The following is a 23,835-nucleotide window of genomic DNA, read 5'->3' as shown; positions in this document are numbered from 1 at the left end:
TACTCTGTACTTTTATTTCTGGCTTTGAGTGCGATTTACAAGTTAAAGTTACACAATGACTATCATAGCTCTGCAAAGAGCTGCCGCAGTGACTTTTAAAAAACCTGCTGGGAAATGCTCTTCCATTTCTAAATGGCATTGCCTTAAAAAAAAAAAAAAAAAAAAAGCTGTTTTCCGTTATCCCACGAAGTATTACTAACCTCTAGAAATGTAGGGGGAAAGCTTAATATCGAAAACTTTCTCTAGAGCTTACAGAAAACTGTGATTGACCGAGATTTAATGAATGATTTGAGACTGTGCTGAGTACTTTTGTGCTTAATGCCTAACGAGGACTCACTGTGGGGCAGGCACTGTGTCGGTCCATCTAGGTGTAATGTGTCATCATTGGTCCTCTACGACTGTGAGGGGCGCATGATGTTAAATTTGATAGAATGGGAAACTGAGGCACAAATAGATTAAGTAACTTGCTCAAGTTCACACAACCAGTAAGTGTCAGACTTAGGCTTCAGTCCAGACAGTTTGACTCCAGAGCCCTGTTACTTCTGCTTTCCACTCTTAAGTTTTCTAATCTTGAAAAAGAAAACTAATTGACTCACACGCTACTGGAGAACAGTTGGGTACCCACTGTGTGCTACAGCCTGAAAAACATTGTCTCTTCTGTGCTCATCTCATCCAGTTAATAAACACTGGGGAAGCCTGCCATTTATTAACTTGTCTGTGGTCCCTTTCCTTTCCAGGCCACTTTCCCTTTTGAAGGCCGAGTTACCTTTTGAAAAAAGGAAGATCAGTACATACCTCCAGTTTAAAGCCTTCAGTGACTCTGCATTACCTCCACTGGTAATGGAAGGGATTTAGGCTGTCATTCAAGGCAATATCTGCCTGATTACTCTTCCCAGTTTTATTGCTTTTGGTATCTCCTCTCAGTCAACTGTGCCCTCAAAGCACCGTGCAGTTTTATTTTCACAGCTCTCTCCGTCTTTGCTCAGGCTGTTCATCCTGTGGATAATATTCCCTGTGTTCCTGCTATGACTTTTAACCAAGTCACCTCTTTGAAGTTTTCTGAGTGTCTTACCCCACCTGGAGCAGAATTAAATGTTCTCTCCGTTGTGTTCTCAAACTTCATTCCTGACTTTCCTACCTGGCTCGGCAAAATCACTGCTTCTCGGGAAACTTGTCTGTCTCCCAGTTGTTCAAAGGCAAGGGAGCAGAAATAGAATAATCCATATAACTAACTCTTTGGAAGCTTTCTAGAGGCATTGAAATTTGAAGAAAGAATAGGATTTGCATATGTAGAGGGTGGATATTTCAAGTGAGATGAGTTCTGAAAATAGGCATGAGATGCAATGAAACTTACTGATTTAATTGAAGGGACATAGTGCAGACGTTGTGCAGATGAGGTTGGCAAAGCTGTGGTATGCAAAGTGGGACACACACGTTTACATTGAGTGGTTTGGAGGTTCTTTTTTTCTTTTGTGCCTGCTTTTTTTCCCCCAGCTTTTTTGAGTTGTAACTGACAACCTAACACTGGGAGTTTAAGGTGTACAATATGATTGCTTGATGTATTACTTGGTATATGTATATATTACAAAATGATTTTCATCATAAGATTAGTTAGCACATCTGTCACCTTACATAGTTGCCATGTTTATTTTGGGATGGAGAACATTTAAGATTTCGGATCCTAGCAACTAATTTTTTTTTAAATTGAAGTTTAGTTGATTTACAGTGTTGTGCCAATCTCTGCTGTATATATGCTCTAAACATAAAGAGGAATCATGGAGAAGGCGATGGCACCCCACTCCAGTACCCTTGCCTGGAAAATCCCATGGACGGAGGAGCCTGGTGGGCTGCAGTCCATGAGGTCGCTAAGAGTCAGACGAGGCTGAGCAACTTCACTTTCACTTTTCACTTTCATGCATCGGAGAAGGAAATGGCAACCCACTCCAGTGTTCTTGCCTGGAGAATCCCAGGGACGGAGGAGCCTGGTGGTCTGCCGTCTATGGGGTCGCACAGAGTCGAACACGACTGAAGCGACTTAGCAGCAGCAGCAGCAGCATAGTGACTTAGTTATACACATATAGACATTCTGTTTTTGTATATTCTTTTTCATTATGATTTATCATAGGATATTGAATATAGTTCTCTGTGCTATACAGTAGGACCTTGTTAATTTAGTCTATATGTAATAGCTTACATCTGCTAATGCAGAGGTTCTTTTCGTTTATTTGCTTGGTTTTTTCGCTTTTAGCAGAACTTTGGAAGGTTTATTGATATTTTTGGTAATAGTTTTGAAATCAAACAATATCTGAGAAATGAAATTTTTACATAAGTGTAAAAAAGAAATTGCCTAATTCTATAAGCTCAGCATGACTCTTCATTTTTCCTTGTAATGTCTCATGAGAGTAACTGTTCAGATTTTTACTCAAATTACCATACTCAGGGAGGCCTTCCCTGGCTGTCTTCATTTAAGTAGAAGCTGCTTACAAATCACTCCTTATCCCCTTTGCCTGCTTTGTTTTTCTCCATCATGCTTGTTACCATATAACTGTATGATGAACTTTACTAAATCATCTTGTTGCTTATTGGTCTGCTTCTCAGACCCTATACAATGTTAGTTCCATGAAACTCTCAAGAAATATTGGGTTGGCCAAAAAGTTCGTTTGAGTTTCTCCATAACATTTTACAGAAAAACCCAAAGGAACCTTTTGGCCAACCCAGTATTTGTTGAGTAAATGAATGTACTGATATTATAGAGTATTGTAGTTACAATATCTACTCTGTTGGATATTCAGTTTTCATGCATTATTTCACCAAATATTTCCATGTAGTTTTCAAAATTACACTTTTTCATGGTTATATAAAAGTGAATAGAGTTAAGTTACAGTGATAGTCTAAATCATGCCTCTGATCATATTATCCTTTAATTTGTTTCTCTTGAATTACTTGTTTAGGATCAATTCCCAGAGTAGAACTACAGGATGTAATTGATTTAGTTAAGTAATAATGTAATTTAAAGGATGTGAGGATTTTTATGGTACTTGTTCACAATAGATGCTTGGCTAGGAGCATTTTCTCTCTCTTCTTTTTCGCCACAAACACTTTTGAAGCCTGCATGTATTTGTGCATTGTCTTAGGTCAAGTGAGAGGCAAAAGCTAAATATTTTAGGCCCTGTGCTTGGAGAAGTGTTACCAGGGACATTTATAGATTGCAGTAAAAGATGGGATGAAGTAAGTGTTCTGCAGAGGTGTCATGTCTGTAGGTAGGGAGAATCAGAGAAAGGTGTGTGTGTGTCTGTGTGTGTATGTAACCATTGCATTCTAACTGAGCTTTGAAGGATGAGCAGGATTTACTTGGCAGGGTTGAGGAAGCAACAGGAGTTAGGGTACAGAGATGTGACACCACTTGACATGCTGTTGGGGTGAAAACAAGTGGATCTGAAGCATAGGCTGGGACAGAAAGATGTACTGGTAACCTGCCCCTTTGCGCAGGCCTGACATGCTTCCCTAACATGTTTGGATTCTAACCTGTAAGCAGTATGGGAAGGTGATAATTGAAGGTTATGTTTTCACCCCTTTTTAGCCGGGTAACCTCAGATAAGTTCCATAACCTCTCTAACCCTGGGTTTTCTCATCTGTCAAAGGAACAACACAACTACTTTGCTAGATTATTACAAGGAAGTAAGTGGATATGAAGTGGTCAACGGAGATGCCTGACACATAGTGGGTGTTTAGAAATGATAATTCCTATTCCTAGTGGTGACTTGAAAAGTGCACTTTGTGCAGAAACTGATATATTCTCACTGTGTACATGGTGTGTGTTAGCAGAGCACCAGACCCAAGGTTCAGGCATGTACATTTCTCAACTTGGTAAGTAATAGACATATATTTTATCCCTGGGGAGGATGAATCCACGTGTGGATCTGTGACAGCTTTTGTTTTTTTTAATTGGAGTATAGTTGCTTTACAGTGTTGTACAACAAAATAAATCAGCTATATGTATACATATACCCCCTCCCTCTTGAATCTCCCTCTCACCCGCTACCACCCCACCCCCCTGCATACCATCCCTCTAGGTAATCACAGAGCGGGGCTCCCTGTGTTATACTGCGGCTTCCCACTAGCTAGCTATTTTATACAATGTAGCATATATATGTCAATCCTACTCTCCCAGTTCATCCCCCACCCTCTGTGCCCACACATCTGCACTCATGTCTGTGTCTCTGTTCCTGCCCTGCAGATAGGTTCATCTGTACCATTTTTCTAGATTCCACATGTATGCATTGATATATAATGTTTGTTTTTCTTTCTGACTTACTTCACTCTGAATGACAGACTCTAGGTCCATCCACATTGCTACAAAAGACCCGATTTCATTCCTTCATTATGGCTGAGTAATATTCCATTGTATATATGTTCTACATTTTGTTTATCCATCCATCTGTCAAAGAACATTTGTTTATTTATTTATTCATATAAATTTATTTATTTTAATTGGAGGCTAATTACTTTACAATACTGTAGTGGTTTTGTCGTACATTGACATGAATCCGCCACAGGTGTACATGTGTTCCCCATCCTGAACCCCCCCCCCCCCCCCCTCCCTCCCCAAAGAACATTTAGATTGCTCCATGTCCTGGCTATTGTAAATAGTGCATTTTATCCATTCAAACCACTCAATGTCTTCAACAGATAAAGTTTTCGAGAAAGAGAAAGGAGGAGAAATGAGTGGATGGATGGAAGGGGGCAAAATGTATAGATTGACATAGTCATAAAAGACATAGCAACTAATTACAGTGAATGAATCATTTCAGTCATGATTTCTTCATTTTTTTTTTTTTTGGCTGTATTGTGTATGAGATCTTGGTTCACTAATCCAGGTCACTCCCATGCCCCCTGCATTGGCAGCACTGAGTCCTAACCACTGGACCACCAGAGAATTCCCCCAATTACGATATTAAAAAATTCTGAGACAGTTGTATCTTAACTCTAAGTTTTATGATTGAAGAAGTTCTCATTCAATTTTTCACATGGGATAGTGGTGTTTTGGTTCCATTTATAGACAATAAACCTTTGAGAAATACATCATTAAGCATTTATCAATCATATTATAGAATGTATGAGATTTAATTCAGAATAATCAGAGAGGAAGGCTTGTGGGGAGAGAAGTGAATAGAAGTTTGGATGAAACAAAATTATTTGTAAGATGATATTGGTTGGGTCTTCCTGTGGTCCAGTGGTTACTCTGTGCTTCCACTGCAGGGGGCACAGGTTCAATCCCTGATTAAGGAACTAAGATCCCACATACCTTGTGGTCAAAAAATAAAATGAATTTAAAAAAATTTAAAAGATGGTACTGGTTGAAGCAGGGCAGTGGCAAACAGGGTTCATAGTACCATTCATGCTCTCAGTTCAGTTCAGTTGCTCAGATGTGTCCAGCTCTTGGTGATCCTATGGACTGCAGCACACCAGTCTTCCCTGTCCATCACCAACTCCCAGAGCTTGCTCAAACTCATGTCCATCGAGTCAGTGATGCTGTCCAACCATCTCATCCTCTGTCATTCCCTTCTCCTCCTGCCTTCAGTCTTTCCCAGCATCAGGGTCTTTTCCATTGAGTCAGTTTTTAGCATCAGGTGGCTGAAGTATTGGAATTTCAGCTCTACACCTTTCATTCATGCTCTACACCTTTGTATATGTTTGAAGTTGTTCATAACTTTTTTTTTAAGTAGTGTTGAAATTTTAAAAAATAGGAGATATAGGTGTAGATAACCAAGTTCTTAAAAAAGCAGGTGGTCTCCAAGAGATATTAGGAGAAAAAGAGGCACCAGAAGACATCTGAAAGAGAAAGCTCCACCTTCAATAAGAATTTTTAGGGTCATCACAGCCATAGCGTGTAAGGAGGAGTTTAGTGAGTGCCATAGGTGTTTAGGAAATGATACATCTCTCTCCTTGCTACACTGTTGTGTCGTCTCCGCTCACTAGAACTATGTCTTATCTCTAATTCCCCAGGACCTAGCACAGTACCTGGCGTAGCAATAAATGTTGATACTGAAGCTGAATGAATAAGTAAATGAATCAAGCAAGTAAGAAACCTTCTATGTGTGGAACACATGTTTATATTTTCCAAAGAGAGTGTCTAGGTTCATATTTGTGTAATTGATAGCTCTGAAATATTTTTTAAGAAAACTTTCCAGAAAAGAATTCCGAATTGTAGAAGCTCTAGTTGCTTCTGGAAATCTTTAAAATTATAATGACTCAACTGATGGATGCAGCAGTCCAGGGTTACTTAAATGTAGGACCTGTAAGAGAAATTTTGATCCTCATTCTTTGTGATGGAGGGCTTAGGAGGTGAGAATGGATTAATTCAGATGAGCTTCTGGCTGTATTTATTGAAAAACAGGTGAGAGGTTAGCATAGATGGTTCCATGGTCCTTTATAACCCTAGAGTGTTCATTTCTTTTATTTCCAACAGGTTAATTAGTGGTGGTATTCGCCTAATACTGTACTATTAATAGTTGGTACAATACTGCCACCTATGGGACAACAGTAAAATGTGTTACTGTTAAGGATGCTTGGAGTTTTATATCATGCTTTTAAAAATATACAAAACTTATCATCTCGATGAATCTTCGATGAATTCTTTGGTAGGGTAATAATTTTTGTTTTGCCCATGTGGTATCTTCCTGGTCCAGGGATCAAACCTGTGTCTCCTACATTGGCAGGCGGGTTATTTACCCTGAGCCACCAGGGAAGCTCCAAATTAAAACAACTTATGAAGCTTGTTTTCTTACTAGAAGTCATATAAGGCCTTGGAATTGAGGATATTGAAAATCATAACATTTTACAACTGGAAGGTACCTAAAACATCCTTCAGATGAGCACACTCAGATGAACCTAGCACAGGATTAAGTGTTGGGTCCAGTGTGGAGTGAAACCATGAGTTGAATCCAGGAAGCCATGGTGCAGTAAAAAGAGAACAGCAATGGGCTTTAAGAGTTCCACCATGAACTTACTCTAAGCCTTAGGATAAGTCCTTAGATGTCTCTGCATGGTGATTATCTTGTATTGAACAATGGCCTTCAAACTTTCCTAATAACATACTACTATCAGCTGAAATATCTGAGTGTAACACTCTGTATAACTTTAAAAATTACTACAATTTAAATACACGTATTTTTATGATTAGCTAATATCCCCAGGCTGGTAGCTTAACTGGTAAAGAATCTCTCTGCAGTATAGGAGACGCCCACTTGATCCTTGGGTTGGGAAGATCCCCTGGGTCGGGAAGATCCCCTGGAGAAGGGATACGCTACCCACTCCAGTCTTCTTGGGTTTGCCTGGTGGCTCAGATGGTAAAGAATCCACCTGCAATGCGGGAGACCTGGGTTTGATCCCTGGGTTGGGAAGATCCCCTGGAGGAGGGCATGGCAACCCACTCCAATATTCTTGCCTGGAGAATCCCAAGGACAGAGGAGCCTGGCGGGCTACAGTCCATGGGGTTGCAAAGAGTTGGATATGACTGAGCGACTAAGCACAACACACCAGGTACAGTGTATACTTAGGGCCTGACCAGTACAGTGGAGTAGTTGACGAGCATAGACTGTGAGATGAGTGGTGGGTTTAAGTCCCAGCTGACTGGCTCTATGGCCCTTTCTCCTATTTCCACAGCAGTGAAATAGGATAATAGTAGGTGCTACCTCATAGGGTTATTGTGAGGATGAAATATTAATATGTTAACTATATATAGAGAGAGAGAACAGTGTCTAGAACATTGAAAGCACTCTACAAGTGTACTTGCTATTACTTTAATACTTCTACATTTCAAAGGTCTTTGTGATAGTTTCAGACATTTGCCTGATTTCATGTCATTCTCACTAGAAAGTGATTGTTCTTTACTCATTCTGTGCTGAGGAGGGAGCATTCCCAGGGTTGAAGTGCTGTTCTGCTATTTTCTCACTGTTCTATTGAATCTGCTTTTCATCCCACTCAATCAGTCATTTCTTCACAGGCACCTTTAAGCCATTTGTCTATTTTATGAGTGCTTTTTAATTAAAAAGTTAAAAATGTGTAATAATTTTTTAATTCATAAATCCATTTAACTAGTCACTTTGGAGACCACTGTTTCTAAAAGCCTGGGGCAGCTATTCATTTCCATGAGTGTGTTATTAAAGATGTTTAAAAGTTACAGGTGATGCAACTTTTTAAAACTTCAAAGCGCTTTTGTAATTGCAATGGGAAAAATGACCTCTTATCAGGGACTCTTGGAGATTGAGTATCTGACTGGTGAGAAAGCTGGTGTCCACAAGTTTGATTTGTGTTTGTAAGTACCATTAATTCACCACAACTACATTTAATGTATAAGTGGACAAAGGAGCTGAGTGGGCTACAGTCCATGGGATCACAAGAACCGGACCCAATTTAGTGGCTAAACCACCACCAAGTTGAAAGGGGTGGGGATGTGCATTTTTTCTTTTTTGAAAATGAACCCTTTTTAAAAAAAGTGTAGTTGATTTACATTATTAGTTTCAGCTGTGCAGCATAGTGATTCAATATTTTTATAGAATATACTCCATTTGAAGTTATTATAAAACAATGGCTGTATTTCCATGTGCCATATGATATATCCTTGTTCCTTATTTATTTTATATATAGTAGTTTGTGTCTTTTAACCCCCTATTCTTGTCTTAATCCCTCTGCTCTTCCCTTTCCCACTTGGTAACCACTAGTTTGAGAATCAGGCTGGGGCTTCCCCTGGTGGCTCAGTGGTAGAGTCTGCCTGCCAGTGCAGGAGACATGGGTTTAATCTCTGATCTGGGAAGCTCCCACATGCCGTGGAATAACTAAGTCTGTGCACCACAGCTATTGAACCTGTGCTCTAGAGCCCATGCTCCACAACAAGAGAAGCCAGTGCATTGAGAAGCCTGTGCGCTAGAGAGTAGCCCCTGATCTCACCCAGAGAAAACCTGCATGCAACAATAAAGACCCAGCACAGCCAAAAATTATAAATGAATAAAAAAACATTTTTATAAAGGTTAGAAAAGCAGGTTTACATCTGACCTTCTATATGTGTTCCTTCTGCAGCACCACAATTGTTTTTATTTAATGGAAATTATAAAAAACATTAATGGTTCTTATTAATGACTTTTACTTATAGCTATATATTTGTATAAAATACATATTTATACACATACAGCTCTTTACATCAACTCTTTATATAATTATGAAATACTTTATAATAACTTCATTTTTCGTAGAGAAACCTACTTCTTCAGTCTGTCAGTTTATCTGCTGAAACCAAAAATACAGTGCACATTGTTTGACATTTGAATGTAGCTGATATTGAATACGGGCTTCCCTGATAGCTCAGTTGGTAAAGAATCCGTCTTCAATGCAGGAGACCCCAGTTCGACTCAGGAAGACTGCTGGAGAAGGGATAGCCTACCCACTGCAGTATTCTTGGGCTTCCCTTATGGCTTAGCTGGTGAAGAATCTGCCTACAATGCAGGAGGCCTAGGTTTGATCCTTGGTTTGGAGGATAGCCTACCCACTGCAGTATTCTTGGGCTTCCTTTGTGGCTCAGCTGGTAAAAGAATCTGCCTGCAATGTGGGAGACCTAGGTTTGATGCCTTGGTTGGGAAGATCCCCTGGAGATGGAAAGGGCTACCCACTCCTGTTTATTTCCTTGAGGAGTCAATGTAAAAATAATGTTTGTCATTTCTTCCTGTGGGTTTTTGAAAATAGAATAATGAACTGAGCATATTAACACATACATGCTAGTACTGTATAAGTTATGATGTCTCTCTTCAGGATTCAGGAGACTTCATTCTGACAGAGCTTCATAAAATGCTTTTCTTTTCTGTAGGTGGTTGGTACTAGCTATTGCCATGGTACGTTTTTACATGGAAAAAGGAACACACAAAGGTTTATATAGAAGTATTCAGAAGACACTTAAATTTTTCCAGACATTTGCCTTGCTTGAGGTAAGTTTTCAATGATGCTTGTTTTTATATCATATTTATTTGAAAATATGTCTGTTGGAGCAGAATCAGTCTTATTTTGCTTATTACTTACTCCCCATAGACTCACTTAAAACCAGTGGAGACAGGGATTTATTTTATGCTATTGACATGTGATTTTTTTTGTTTGTTTGTTTGCTTACAGATAGTCCACTGTTTAATTGGTGAGTTTTTTTTTAAATTGATTTTTATGTTTGGCAGAGATTGCATTTGGGGCAGTGGTTGACGTGTTTTTCTTTTTAAGGAATTGTACCTACTTCTGTGCTTGTGGCTGGGGTCCAAGTGAGTTCAAGAATCTTCATGGTGTGGCTCGTTACTCACAGTATAAAACCAGTAAGTGACATGACACTCTGTCTACTTGAGCCAGCAGGAAAGCTTTCTTATTAACAGGAACCCAAAATATTAACCTGACTATATTTCAGGAAGCAGAACCCTTGGCCAAAGAAGGGTTGAGTTTGGATGTAAGTGGGATTGTACATTGAGTTAGCGCATTCATAGAATGGATTTGAAACACCAGCAAACCCCCAAACTGGCATTTTTATAGCCATAATACACTCTCCTCTGGAGTTTTGCAGTTTTTAAAATCAGGGTTCCTCTGCTCAATGTTCTGTGGCAGCCTGGAGGGGGAGGGGAGCTTGGGAGAGAATGGATACGTTTGTATGTATGGCTGCTCTACTGTGCACCAGAAACAAACACAGCGCTGTTAATCGGCTATACTCCAGTATAAAATAAAAATTTTTTAAATAAGTAAAATAAAATGAAGTAAATTGTTCCTATTCTGTCACATAGTGAAATGAGAATTTTCTTTTCTGTTGAAGTTGTGTGTATTGTGTTTGATTATGTAATTGAAGTTGTCAGTATAAACAGTTCCTTTTTCCTCATTTAGCATCGAGCATTGTAGCTAGAGACACAAAGTTAATCTAGCTCTGTAGCTCTGAATACTTGGAAAAGACTCAATTAAAAGTTAGAAGTGTTAAGGAACTTAGAGAAAAATAAGCTTGCTACTCATTGAAGCATGACAGGAGACAGACTCGAGTCTAATTAATGGCTTAAAGCCTTTTAGACAAACAAACACCATGTTTAGCATTTCAAGCCACTGGGCCTCTTAAACCCATGACAGAAGCATTTCCCACATGGGCCCTCCTGACCTTCTTGACAGCCTCTGGAGCCTCCTGTCTACTTGAGGACTGCTCTCTGGCCTCCTCTCCTTTCCCTCAGATGCCTGACTTATCCTGTCTGCTTGTGGTGACATATAACCTCCCTTCCATGGCCTGCTGGGCTCATGGCCTCCAGTCTGCATGGGGACAGACGGCTGACCTTCTGCCTTTTACTGCTGTATACTTCAAACCTCTCGACTAGAATCCTTCACTCAGCTGACTCAGTCCACCAATGCCTGCTGTACAGACGGCACGGGACACACATGTACACTGGACACACATGTACACGTATAAAATCAGGCCCTCATTCAGATTGCCTTGTCATTTAAGAGCAGGAGGCCAACAGATAAATAAAAGGGATCAATCAGATAAAAAGAGACGCTATTCTGGACAGTGCATACTGGTTCTGAGAGGCTGATATTGTCCTGGGATGGTTGAGTTATTGGCTGGAGCAAAAGGGGACAGAGAGGACCCAGTAGAAATTCAACCATTCCTCTGTTAACAGCATATTTAAATCTGATGTTGGTAAAGACCTAGGTAGTGGTGACTGCATTGAATTGTCTGTATTGCATCTTTCTAACCCTAACTCTCCATTATAACAAAAGGCACGTAGTAAATAATGGAAAAAAAAAGTCTTCATGGAGAAAGAAGTTCAACGAACCTATGACTTTCTCTGTAATTCCGCAGATCCAGAATGAGGAGAGTGTGGTGCTTTTTCTGGTCGCATGGACGGTGACAGAGATCACTCGCTACTCCTTCTACACATTCAGTCTTCTCGACCACTTGCCATACTTCATTAAATGGGCCAGGTGGCGATGATGTCTTGTAGTTTAGTTGCTCATGGTGCTGCGCATGCGTGTTTTGTGTGCTGAGCTAACACAGAAAATTAAAATGTATGTCTTAGCCATGTGTTGCTAGGAGGCTGTCATTTTGGATATTAGCAGTTTATAACTTGCATTCTAAAGGCTTAATTTAATGACTAGGGAACAGTCATATTAACATATATCTTGAGTGAAAGCAGTGCCAGACAAATTATGTTAGTCCTTAAATAAATCCCAAATTGGTCATTCATTTTTCCTTGAAAACAAGATATACATCTGTGGAATTATATTAAATCAACTCTTGACCCAAAATACGGCATTTTGTCTGATTCACTAAAATTTTCTTTTTGACAGCTCACAAACTCCTTATTCTACAAAACAAAGTTAGGAAAATAAACTAAAACACTAAAAATAAACTATAAAACAGGCAAGCTTTAGAAACAAAATGGATATTAAAGAAATTTTTGGAAACTTTCAGCGCCTAGAAATTTTTTTAACATGACAGACAATGTTCTTGTAATTGCTAAAAGTGATCCTTACATCAATCAGTCATTAATATTCAACCTATGTCATCTCCACATTTTTAGTATTTTGTATATACAATGTCAGCTTTGTGTGTGTATTAAGTAGCAGAGACAGTTTTTAAACGTCATCCTTATTTGGAATTGTATTATTTGGAAGGAGGACAACATTTATATTTCAAAGGTTCTAAATATAGTTCTCCCAAAGCAACAGTTTTTAAAGTAAAAGATATTCTGTCCTTTTTAAAGGACAAGTTTGCATTGCTCAAGTTTCCAAATGCTCAAGTTTGCATTCTTGAGCAGCTGATATTTTACAAAGTTATTACAAAAACAAGACTGTTCTTTGGAGAACAGATCACAAATCAGCATAGATTTGTTCATTTCATTCTCTTCATACTTATAATCAGAAATAACAGTGATAATAATAACATACCCAGGTGTGAGGACAACAAAATCTCTATCCTCTTCTGATGCAAGAGAAAAAAATAAAATGACTAATAGGTGTGAGAAACACTGGGTGGGGAGAAATGTAGGGAGGCTGTTAGGGTAAGAGATGTCTGTCCCATATACGGCTATGTACTGGATTGGCCAACAAGTTCGTTTGGGTTTTTGGCCAACCCAGGAGGTAGGTAGATAGATAATAATAGATATTAATAGATAGATGAAGTGTGTTAGTTGCTTAGTTCTGTCTGACTCTTTGGGACCCCATGAACTATACTGGAATGGGTAGCATTCCCTTCTCCAGAGGATCTTCCTGACCCAGGGATCGAGCCCGGGTTTCCTGCATTGCAGGCAGAGCATCTTTACCATCTGAGCCACCAGGAAGGCCCTTAATAGATAGATAGATGGATAGATATCCCACATAGGTAGGATAAAAGAGTTTGATGGTATCTTCAGTCTTTAAATTTTTAAAATTTAGCTATGAAAGTAGTATGTTTTCATTATAAAAAACACAAACAGTTTTTAGTCTATATAATAAACATGAAAAGTTCTGCTAGTATTCCTTCCCGACTGCCCTGCCCTCCCCTTGGAGAAAGTTGGGAGTTCACGATCCAGACTTTTTCTTATTAACAATGGGAACACACAGATGTGAGTTTTTGAAAAATAAATGAATGACATGATACTTGATTTTTGTTTATATACTGGAGCTCTTGTTTTCTTTTTAAAATTGGTACAGGTCCATTTAGAGCTTGCTCTCTGTCTCTTATTGCTGCATCATATTCCATAGGATGAATGACTCAGTTCTCTATTGCCAGAATTTAGATTACTTCTGGTTTTCTGATACTCTAAATACTGCTTTGTGATATCAAAACAATGCTATATCCATATTTCTGTTATTTTTTAAACAAACTCTGGTATTAGTACATAGCTAATATCAAGATAATCCATATCTAGTGTCAGACTTGTTTTTGATTACCATATACTAAAATCCTAACACTTTTTCTTAAGAATAAAAACTTAAAATTGTCCATGTTCCCCTTATAAAAGATAATCACTATTAATTATACTATCAATATATATCCTTTCAAACTTTTTTATGTTCTCTAGCTCTTTTTTTGTGGCTTACCATTTTGTATATAAAGTGAGTGAGTGAATCAAAGTCACTCAGTCATGTCTGACTCTGTGACCCCAGGGACTGTACAGTCCATGGAATTCTCCAGGCCAGAGTACTGGAGTTGGTAACCATTTCCTTCTCCAGGGGATCTTCCCAACCCAGGAATGAACCGGGGTCTCCCACATTGCAGGCGGATTCTTTACCAGCTGAGCTACCAGGGAAGCCCTTGTATATAAAATAAGGCTTTAAAATTATAATTTGAGCTTAAACATTTTATCTGCTGAAGGTTACACTACCATTTATAAGCGTTTGGTTGGAAATAATTTATTTTTCCTGTACCAGAAATAATTTATTTTTCTTGTACCAGAAAAGTTAATCACTCTAGCAATTGGGCCTTTCACAAGATTAGCAGTTTGGAATGTGGCTGGATGCTAATCCCAGAATGTGACTCACTGTCATTTTGCATGACCCCAGTCTTTCAGACCCTCCAGCACCTTTGAAAATACTAATTCAAGATATAGTCTCTTTTTATTTGCTATATTTATAAAATTTGTTTGTGGAAGGTAATGATCTTTAATATTTTGTCTGCCTTTTAGAATGCATTTGCATGTCTTGAATTTCTGGAAAAGTTCAAAATTCTACCATTGCATGTTTAAATTTGCTGTCAGAAATCCTTTGTCAGTTGCCTTAATGGTAAACAGTTTCCTGTAAAATCTTTCAACTTTGAAATGCATATTTTAACATAATACATCATGTCAGTTCATCATAATCACGAATAATTACGTTTCATGTAAAAACTCATAAAGATCCCAAACACCTATAGGTATTTGCCTACCCCATTAAACTAACCTAAAATAGCATTTATATTTATGTTCGAATGTTGAAGCCATTCTTAAATAAAACTTCACTTTAAAAATGGCTTCTTATTTATAAAGCATTGCCCTACTATGATGATTTGGATATTTGGATATGATTTGATTCTATTTATCTGTCAAAAGTGTTCCTAGAAAAGCTCACTGAATAGATAAATGTTTATTGTTATGCTTTCATACTGATTTCTTTTTATTTTCAAAAATGCATTCCCTTAAAAAAGTTTTTGATGACAATTGGGAATCTGTAAGGAAGCATCATATGTTTTTTGGAATATTAGTTAAGTCTCTCATGCTGCTGCAGAACTTAGAGACTTGGTGACATACAACCTTTTTAAAGTGCAAATAAAGTCAAATAAATTATGTAATTTTTCCCCATTTCATTGAAAATAATTAGTTTTTATGAATTTGACATACTTTATTCTGAGTGATTTTTTTTTTTCAATTAAAGAACAGTCCTACCCAAAAAAAGTCATCTGAGAGCCACATAAAGTTAAAAAAATACTTAAGTTTGAATGTCTTACTTGAGAAAGGAATATCAAATGTTCAGTTATGTGCTTTTAAATTGAGATAGGAAAAGATTGATTTAAGTGATATACACAGAACAGCACAAGGCTGATGAGGACGGCGCTATGCACACGGCAAGGAGGGGGCATGCAGGGACTGTTGAAGAATCATTCTTCTTTCTTTCCCAGTTCATCTATTTTGGCAAATAATTCTGCCCTCCTCTGTCATCTCTTGTCTTTGCATACATATCCTTGGCACATAGAAGTAAGGCAACTTTTAAGTTGTCTCCAAGCTCCTGCTGTATTCACACATTTGACTTCTCTTTACAAATATGTCTTAATTCCAACAAAATGATTAAAATCCAGATCAATTTGCTTGCTTTCTTTTTCCACCAAAATTTTGACCTTAACTTCTGTGGTAACTATTATAGAGCAACTGACTTGGAAAAAACTGATTTTTTTTTTTAAATGGAGAAATGTTATTACCTGGGGTGCTTGAGGCTGTCCTGTTGGCCCACCAGTGGAGACTTTGCAGGGTACCTCTAACTGTAGGCGGGAGTGATGCCAGGCACTTGCAGGCCCAGTGTGTGTGAGAGGATGACCTGCAATCCAAATGAACAAACTGTGATTTGGATTTTAACTAGAACTTTCTCAGCTCCATTTTAAGCAAGCTAACTAAATATGCAGATTCAGGAAGTGACCCATCTTCCTTTGTTTATCATGAAAGCAATTTTAGACAACATGTTGGTTAGCAGTTATTAATGATGCTTCAGATGGTTTTTATCAGTTTTCTAAAATAGGAGTTTCTTTTAATTAATAACCACAAAGTGTTTTCCAAATGCCTCCAAACAACTATTTTGGCAGTTTCAAAATTTAGATCTAAAATTAGAATCGTAACTGGCCTTTTAAAAACATAGCATTGGATCAACAAATGACTAGCTTCAGGGGAAAAAATCAGTCAGTGTGATTCCAGGTGTCCAAGCAGCTACTTTTACAATATTTTACAGTGCTTATATTTACTTTACAATAGACTGTAATAAATACTTGTGTTATTTATCATACTTAAAAATCAGTCATTGACTTTAAAATTTATAGTTCAGTCCTATAAAGTAACTTGACTTCTTACTTTATTAAGATCTTGCTGTTTAAAAGGGGAACTGCTAGAAGAAAAAACCTGACAATAATTAAATTACTAAGTGAATGATTAAAGTATAAAAGCATGTGAGGTTAATATAAGTATATAGGAAGGAGAATTTTTAAACTTAAATAAAGTAGTAGCAAAAGAATTATAAAACCCAGTAATTATTCTAGAAAAATAATTCTCAGATTATTCTTTCTCCAGATATAATTTTTTTATCATCTTATATCCTGTTGGAGTTGCTGGTGAACTTCTTACAATATACGCTGCCTTACCATATGTGAAGAAAACAGGAATGTTCTCCATAAGGCTTCCCAATAAATACAATGTCTCTTTTGACTACTATTATTTTCTTCTTATAACCATGGCCTCATATATACCATGTAAGTATGTATCTGTTAGCACTCTGATGTAGCATACACTGTGAAAGTGCTTCGAAAGATGTCAGAAGATTGACATATATATTCTATGATATATGAAATAGATAGCTAACCAGAATCTACTATACAGCACAAGGAACTCTACTGTGCTCTGTGGTGACCTAAAGGGGAAGGAAATCCAAGAAAAGAGGGGATATATGTGGACATAGAGCTGATTCACTTTGCTATACAGTAGAAACAAGCACAATATTGTAAAATAACTTTACTCAAAATTTTTTTAAAAAGGGAGAAATCATGTCTTACAAATACATCAAAACCTCTGTTCAGTTCCATAATTTGAAATAATTGAAAGGCAAATTGTGAGGAAAAAAGGTAAGTAAATTAACACACAAATGACTGCCTTCTCAAAATCATTTAAAAATAAGCTTAGTATGATTTATGTTTTTAAAGAAAAGATAAGCCTACAGTGAACTCTTTGAAAGCATTTAGAATTATGTATCTGAACAGAAATATTTTATCCAAGGAAATCTGAGGTCATTTTTATTCATTAAGCACATACTTAGAAAAAATGTCCCAAGGTGCTTTTTAGTCTTATGTGTGTTTCCCTATGTACTAGAAAATAATGAATGAGCTACTTTCTTAAGGTGTTTCTAATAACTCAGCCTTTTCACTAATTTCTTCTCATCTTTGAATAGTTGCAATGAATTGATGAGACTCTATTCATTTCATTTAAATACAGAATGGTGTATCTTTATGTCAGATTTTGATAATCACTACCAGGAAATGTGAAGATACAGCAAGACTGTTGTTTGCCCTTGTCAATAAAATTAGAGACTCTGAGGTCAGTGCAGGAGAAAAAAGAAATGAGAAACATTTATGGAATAAAAAATCAACATTGACACAGTATGAAATATTTCATTTAGAGAGGATGAGCATAAAATTTGGCCACTTCTTTGGGGCCTCCAACTTTTAAGTTTTTCTGAAGTAAAAATTGATGTGATGGTCATATAGTGTTTTTATTTTTAGTTTAATTTTTTAAATTAATTTTTTTTATTTTTTTTAATTAATTTTAAAAATTATTTGGACTATAATTCTTTTACAGGTTGGTGTTCATTTCTGCCATATAACGTTGTGAATCAGCCAGAAGTAATACATTTATAACCCCTCTTCTGGAGATTCCCTCCCAGCCCCCAACCATTCCATCCATTTAGGTCATCACAGAGCACCAAGCTGAGCTCCCTGTGCTGTATAGCAGCTAGATATCTGATTTACATATGGTAGTGTATATATGTCAGTGCTACTCTCTCTATTTGTCTCCCTTCTCCCTCCTCCCCTATGACCCCCATGACCCCAGCATTCACTGCAGCACTATTTACAAAAGCCAGGACATGGAAGCAGCCTGGATGTCCACTGACAACTGAATGGATAAAGCAGATGTGCTACATAAATACAATGGAATATTACTCAGCCATAAAAAGGAACAAAATTGGGTCATTTGTAGTGATGTGGATGAACCTAGAGCTTGTGATACAGAGCAAACTAAGTCAGAAAATCAAATATTGTATATTAATACATACATGTAGAATCAGTGGTACCAATGAACCTATTTGTGGGGCAGGAATAGAGAGAGATGCATACATAGAGAACGGACTTGTCATATGTTTTTGTTCCCTGATCTTTTCTCTTCTCAGTCTGACTCTCCTCTTTCTCTCCACCAGAACGAGTTCAGGGGGGCTCAGGGACGCTAAGCCTACAATACTTGTTTCTTTCCCTGATTTTCCCAGCATCTAGTGAATAGCAGCACACCTGGAGCAAAACCACACTTGCCCCCTGATATAGGTTCAGGTCTTGAGTTCCCTTTTTCTTCACAGTCACTGAGGCATGTCTGTGAAAACCCAGGGTCCAAGAGATCATGGTTTGAAACCATGAAACCAGTAACTTGTAAGAGCGCATTTTCAGGTGTCCTGTGAAGACTGGCCTTTGCCAAGGCAGCTTCTCAGTTTATCAGGCTGTCAGTTACCTGAGACCCTGCTCCTGCTGGAGGATCAGTCAGTCAGTAGGGGATGTTTTTCACCTGATGATTAGTATTAGTTTTGATGTTATTGTTTAGTCTCTAAGTAATGTCTGACTCTTTTAAATGCTTTGCCAGTTACAAGTATAAAAGTATACTTTGAGTGCTTATCTTAGCACTCAAAACAAGTCTGATGTAATAAGGATGTTATAGACGTATTTGCAAAACTTGGTCAGTTAGCTTTAAGTCTACATTGCCTGAATATATTTAGACTGTTAGATATAATATGATGGTTACATTTATGAAGGTGGATAGTACCTACTTAAATAAAAAGTAAAATCTTTGATGCATTTTGGCTCCATTTGAGCTAAATTCTATGAGTACTTATCCATAGTTCCCTGAGCAAAATATTCAGAGCTTGTTTTGTCATTAAATTCATTCATTTTGGTTATTCTGTTAATCATTTTCAGATATATTTTTTACATTTGTATTATTTATAGCTGATGTTAATTTGCTCATCCACTAGCATTTACCCTATAATTCAAAGTACTGGTTCAAATTGACTCAAAATAATTCTCCAAATTGAACAGGGTGGACAACCATTTGTTTAACTAATCTAATACATGTGCATTTGTGTGTTTGTAGATAATAGACCACCCTTATGCCCAACCAGTAGGGGTATTTGCTCTGGGCCCACACTGATCACTTTTCCACACAGGACCCCTTTCCTTCAGATCACATCCTAGAAAGCTGGAACCATGGAATTTGCTACCCAGATGGCACTGGGCATGCATCCAGGGACTGCCTTGCTGTCTTCCCCAATCTGTTCTCCTGAGGGTTAACTGCGTCACCTGTGTGCACGTCCCTGAGACAAGGGGAAGCTATTTGGGAGGTGGATGGATGCAGCTGGGTTGCGTGGGGTTGGACATCCACACAGATGTTCCTGAAACCCCTCATGACATAGGACAGCTGTTAGAACACAGAGAAGGGGCCAGGTTGCTTTGTGCTGCACTGTTCTGGCACAGTATTCCTAAAAGTTATAGAAATCTTTTTTCTTAATCAGAGTTTAGTTGCTTTACAATGTTGTATTTCTGCTGTACAGCAAGGTGAATCAGCTATACATACGCATATATCCCTTCTTTGTCACCACAGAGCATTGAGAAGAGTTCCTTGTGCTATACAGTTGGTTCTCATTAATTACCTATTTTATGTATAGCAGGGTATACATGTCAATCCCAGTCTCCCGATTCATCCCACACGCACCTCCCCCACTACCCCGTGGGTGTTCATATGTTTGTTCTCTATGTCTATGTCTCACTTTCTACTTTGCAAATAGGTTCATCTGTAGCATTTTTCTAGATGCACATATATGCATTAATACATGATATTTGTTTTCTCTTTCTGAATTACTTCACCCTGTATGACAGTCTCTAGGTCCATCCAGAGTTATAGAGTTCTCAATTCAAACATGGCCTTCCACGTCATTATAAAGAGATATTTAAGAACATATTTAAGTTTACTAAAAAAACTGACAGTTTATGGCATTAAAACATTTAGGCATATGGTATAGGAGCCTCTATTTGTACCCTTATGCTGAGCCCTGTAAGGATTAGGGCGGTAGCCATGGTGCATGACGGGCTTGCTCTCAAAGATCACCATGTTTGAGAGGCTGCAAGTATAAAACATTTCCAGCAAAAGCTTACCTTCTTGTTCTCTTTTCTCCATTAAGTGTTTCCACAACTCTACTTTCATATGTTACGTCAGAGAAGAAAGGTGCTTCATGGAGAGGTGATTGTCGAAAAGGATGATTAAATGATCCCCACAACAAGGTGCTTTTTCCAGAATAACCAGGATTACTTGAGTCCAAGTTTTAATAACAAGAATAAACAACTTGATAAATATTGCGGGTTGTATTATTTCTTAAACTATAACTTGGGGCATGTGGTATTTGCCAATATTTGTCTTCAGATTGTGCCAGCTCCATTTGCTATGAGTATAAACTCCTGGGTAGGTGATGATCATCAAAAAAAATAATTGGGTATATTACCTGGGTTGGGGGTGGGGCAAAAGCTTCAGTAGTTTTTAAGTTTCACTAAGTAATTTTTGCTACATAGGTTCAAAGCTTTTAAAATCAATATTTAAAAATTAGTTTAATGATTTAACGTTATGATGCCTGCCAGTGATATTTGTGTGATATTTATAAATGAAACTAAATACAGAATTATAATAGCTTGTTAATAATGTATTGGCATTTCTTGAACCCAGGGTCTATTTCTCTGAAGTATAACAGGTAGCATTTTTGATTAATAACAGCTTTTGGAAACGTGGACATAATTTGCTAGGATAAATCTTTTGATTTAGATAAAGTAGCCATATAAAAGTCAAAAATATTCAAGAAAATGTCACAGTTGGAAAATAGTCTTTAGAAATGTGTTTAGGCCATTGAAATTACTGCTAAGCACATTTATTTTCATTTGAATTGACTACTCAAGGTCAACCTTTCCAACTGTAAGGATTTTAACAGATTAGAAAGAATATAAGTGTATACCTAGTTTCACTTGTAAAAGGAAAAATGATAATATCGAGTCTGATGGTAACATTGGGTCTGTTACATTAAGAACTCTGGCTGAAAAAGGCTGCTCTATACTGTGGGATCATCTAATGAAATTCATCTTGTGATATACCTTTTTGGTACTTAGGTAACAGAAATTTAGGATATGATCTAAAATAGACTTATTTTATTCTGAATTTTGTTGACCAGTAAAAAGTCTTATAATAAAGCTTCTGTCCACATGTTTAATAGAAAGATACACTGAAGATAATCTAATCATGCTTTAATTCTTAAGTATATCCTTTAAAATTTTCCCCTCTAATATTAAGGTATATTGCTTTCCTGACCTGTTTTAAAGAGAATTTTAAATATGTGACTTTAAAAAAAAGGAATTTTTTGCTTGCTATAGATGTGTAGGTATAATTTTGGCTTTAATTGTTCTGTATTGTTTCCATTTATAGTTGACATGTAATGTGTCACTTTTCACGTTTTTCAGAATTGCTTATTTTGTGTTATCACTTCCTCTTCAAATGATTTCATGTGGAAATTTGTAGTTCAGAATAGTTTTGCAAGCTTACATCTTAGACAACTTGATTTTTAAAAGGTGCTATTTCTTTTATTACATTTTAATATTTTCTCTGTAATATTAGGTTACTAATTTTCAAAAATGCAATGTTCATTCTGTATTTATTTGACTTTGATTGTTTTTATCTTGAATTTTTATATGGAAGAAATTTTCAGGGACTTTTCCCCTTTGGTAACGTAGTACAAGAAGTTCACATGCTTATCCTGTTAGATGCCTGTCTTATGAAAAGTATTTTCAGTCTTCTTCCTAAAATTTGCATTAATTCACCTTGTACGCCTAACCAGCAGATTTAATACTCTTTTTTTCCCCTTAAGTGATGGAATATCTTGAAGTAGAAACTGTGATCAACTTTAATAAAAATGCAATACATCAGACTATTCAGAGACTATGTTAATATGCTCAAAGTATGCCTAAACTTTAGATTTAGTTTATCTTCGGGATCTTTTATTTCAGCTAATTCTCAGCCATCCTTTGTGTAGAAAATAAAGTGCTTAAATGGTAATTTGATTGCAATAGGGAGAAATATTTGAAAGTCCTTTGCACTTGTCTCCTGTGATAGAATCTTCTTTGGAAAATCTCCCAAAGCCACTATAACATTCCTTTGAGTATGCACATCAGGCTTGAATCAAATAGATTTTGAATTCAGTCCTGAAGATTTTGGATTTGACAAACCATATACCAAGAAATTTTGATGCTAGTAACTTCCAATGGGATTTGACATTCCTTACAATTCTAGTTTTAAATTTTTCATAGCTTTATAGTTTAATATATCACACAATAATAGATATAATATGCATTTAAAAATTTTTCCACAGTCTTTTTTTTGTTTTTTGTTTTTTTTTAACTTTTAATGGTTCTCAATTTAATGGTTCTCAATTTGTTATTTTTGTTGTTGTTCTTTGGCTATACCATGTGGCATGTGGGATCTTAATTCCCCAACCAGGGATTGAACCTGCATCCCCTATAGTGGAAGCACAGATTCCACACAGATTCTTAACCATTGGACTGCCAGGGAAGTACCTCAGTTTGATATTAATAAAGCAACTTCCCTAATAGTTATAACTTAATGAAAATGCCAAAATAAATATTAAAATGTCACTTTTCACCAAAGGCTTTTGTTCTTTGACATCTGTAGGATCTCAGAAACATTACATCTTCAGATTGTTAAGCATCTAATTATTATGCCACTGTCTCATGGTTTCTGGTGATATATTACAGAAGTGATATAAGATTGTGCAGTAATCCCTTCCCCTCCTCTCTGCCCCGAAGAATATTTGTGCTCATTGTGTGCCAAGGACTGTTTAGGAAATTAACATCCTCCTAGCATATGTCTGTCTGTCCAACATACACAGTGAACCTCTGACATAATTACTAGGTCAGATTGGTTAGAAAATCACAGTGTGAAATGATTACTTGTGCTTTAACAAAATTGGGTGCATAGGTAACCTGATGTGGCAGAGTTTATTGGCTTTTTAAAAACTTTTTATGTATGTTGACGTATAGCTGATTAACTAGGTTGTGATAGTTTCAGGTGGACAGCAGAGGGACTCAGCCATACATAAATATGTATCCTTTCTCCCCATCCAGATGTGGCAAGGTTCTTCGTTACTCATGTGTAAAAGTGTATCAGACTGCCATTAAATAGGTAATATTCTGGTTTAAATTTATTTTCAAACCCTTACAGATATGCAACTGTTAAATCATCAAGGTGCAACACTGAAGGAAGA

The 23,835-nt window shown here is 37.1% G+C and overlaps 1 protein-coding gene across 1 annotated transcript in view; it reads left to right on the top strand.

Moving 5' to 3' along the window:
• Positions 1-20,872, top strand: part of PTPLA (protein tyrosine phosphatase-like (proline instead of catalytic arginine), member A) — a 21,856-nt gene extending 984 nt beyond the window's left edge. Inside the window, exons 2-7 of the mRNA XM_010859985.1 lie at positions 9,860-9,977; positions 10,159-10,177; positions 10,258-10,346; positions 11,858-11,979; positions 16,785-16,963; positions 20,701-20,872. Of these exons, the coding sequence (XP_010858287.1) occupies positions 9,860-9,977; positions 10,159-10,177; positions 10,258-10,346; positions 11,858-11,979; positions 16,785-16,963; positions 20,701-20,783 (610 nt within the window). The 3' untranslated portion in view covers positions 20,784-20,872. The remainder of the gene's footprint in view (positions 1-9,859; positions 9,978-10,158; positions 10,178-10,257; positions 10,347-11,857; positions 11,980-16,784; positions 16,964-20,700) is intronic.
• The last annotated feature ends 2,963 nt before the right edge of the window (positions 20,873-23,835 follow it).

This window comes from Bison bison, unplaced genomic scaffold (assembly GCF_000754665.1).
Source record: "Bison bison bison isolate TAMUID 2011002044 unplaced genomic scaffold, Bison_UMD1.0 scf7180017864461, whole genome shotgun sequence".
Classification (NCBI taxonomy): Eukaryota; Metazoa; Chordata; class Mammalia; order Artiodactyla; family Bovidae; genus Bison; species Bison bison.
This window is presented reverse-complemented; position numbering and strand designations above follow the sequence as displayed.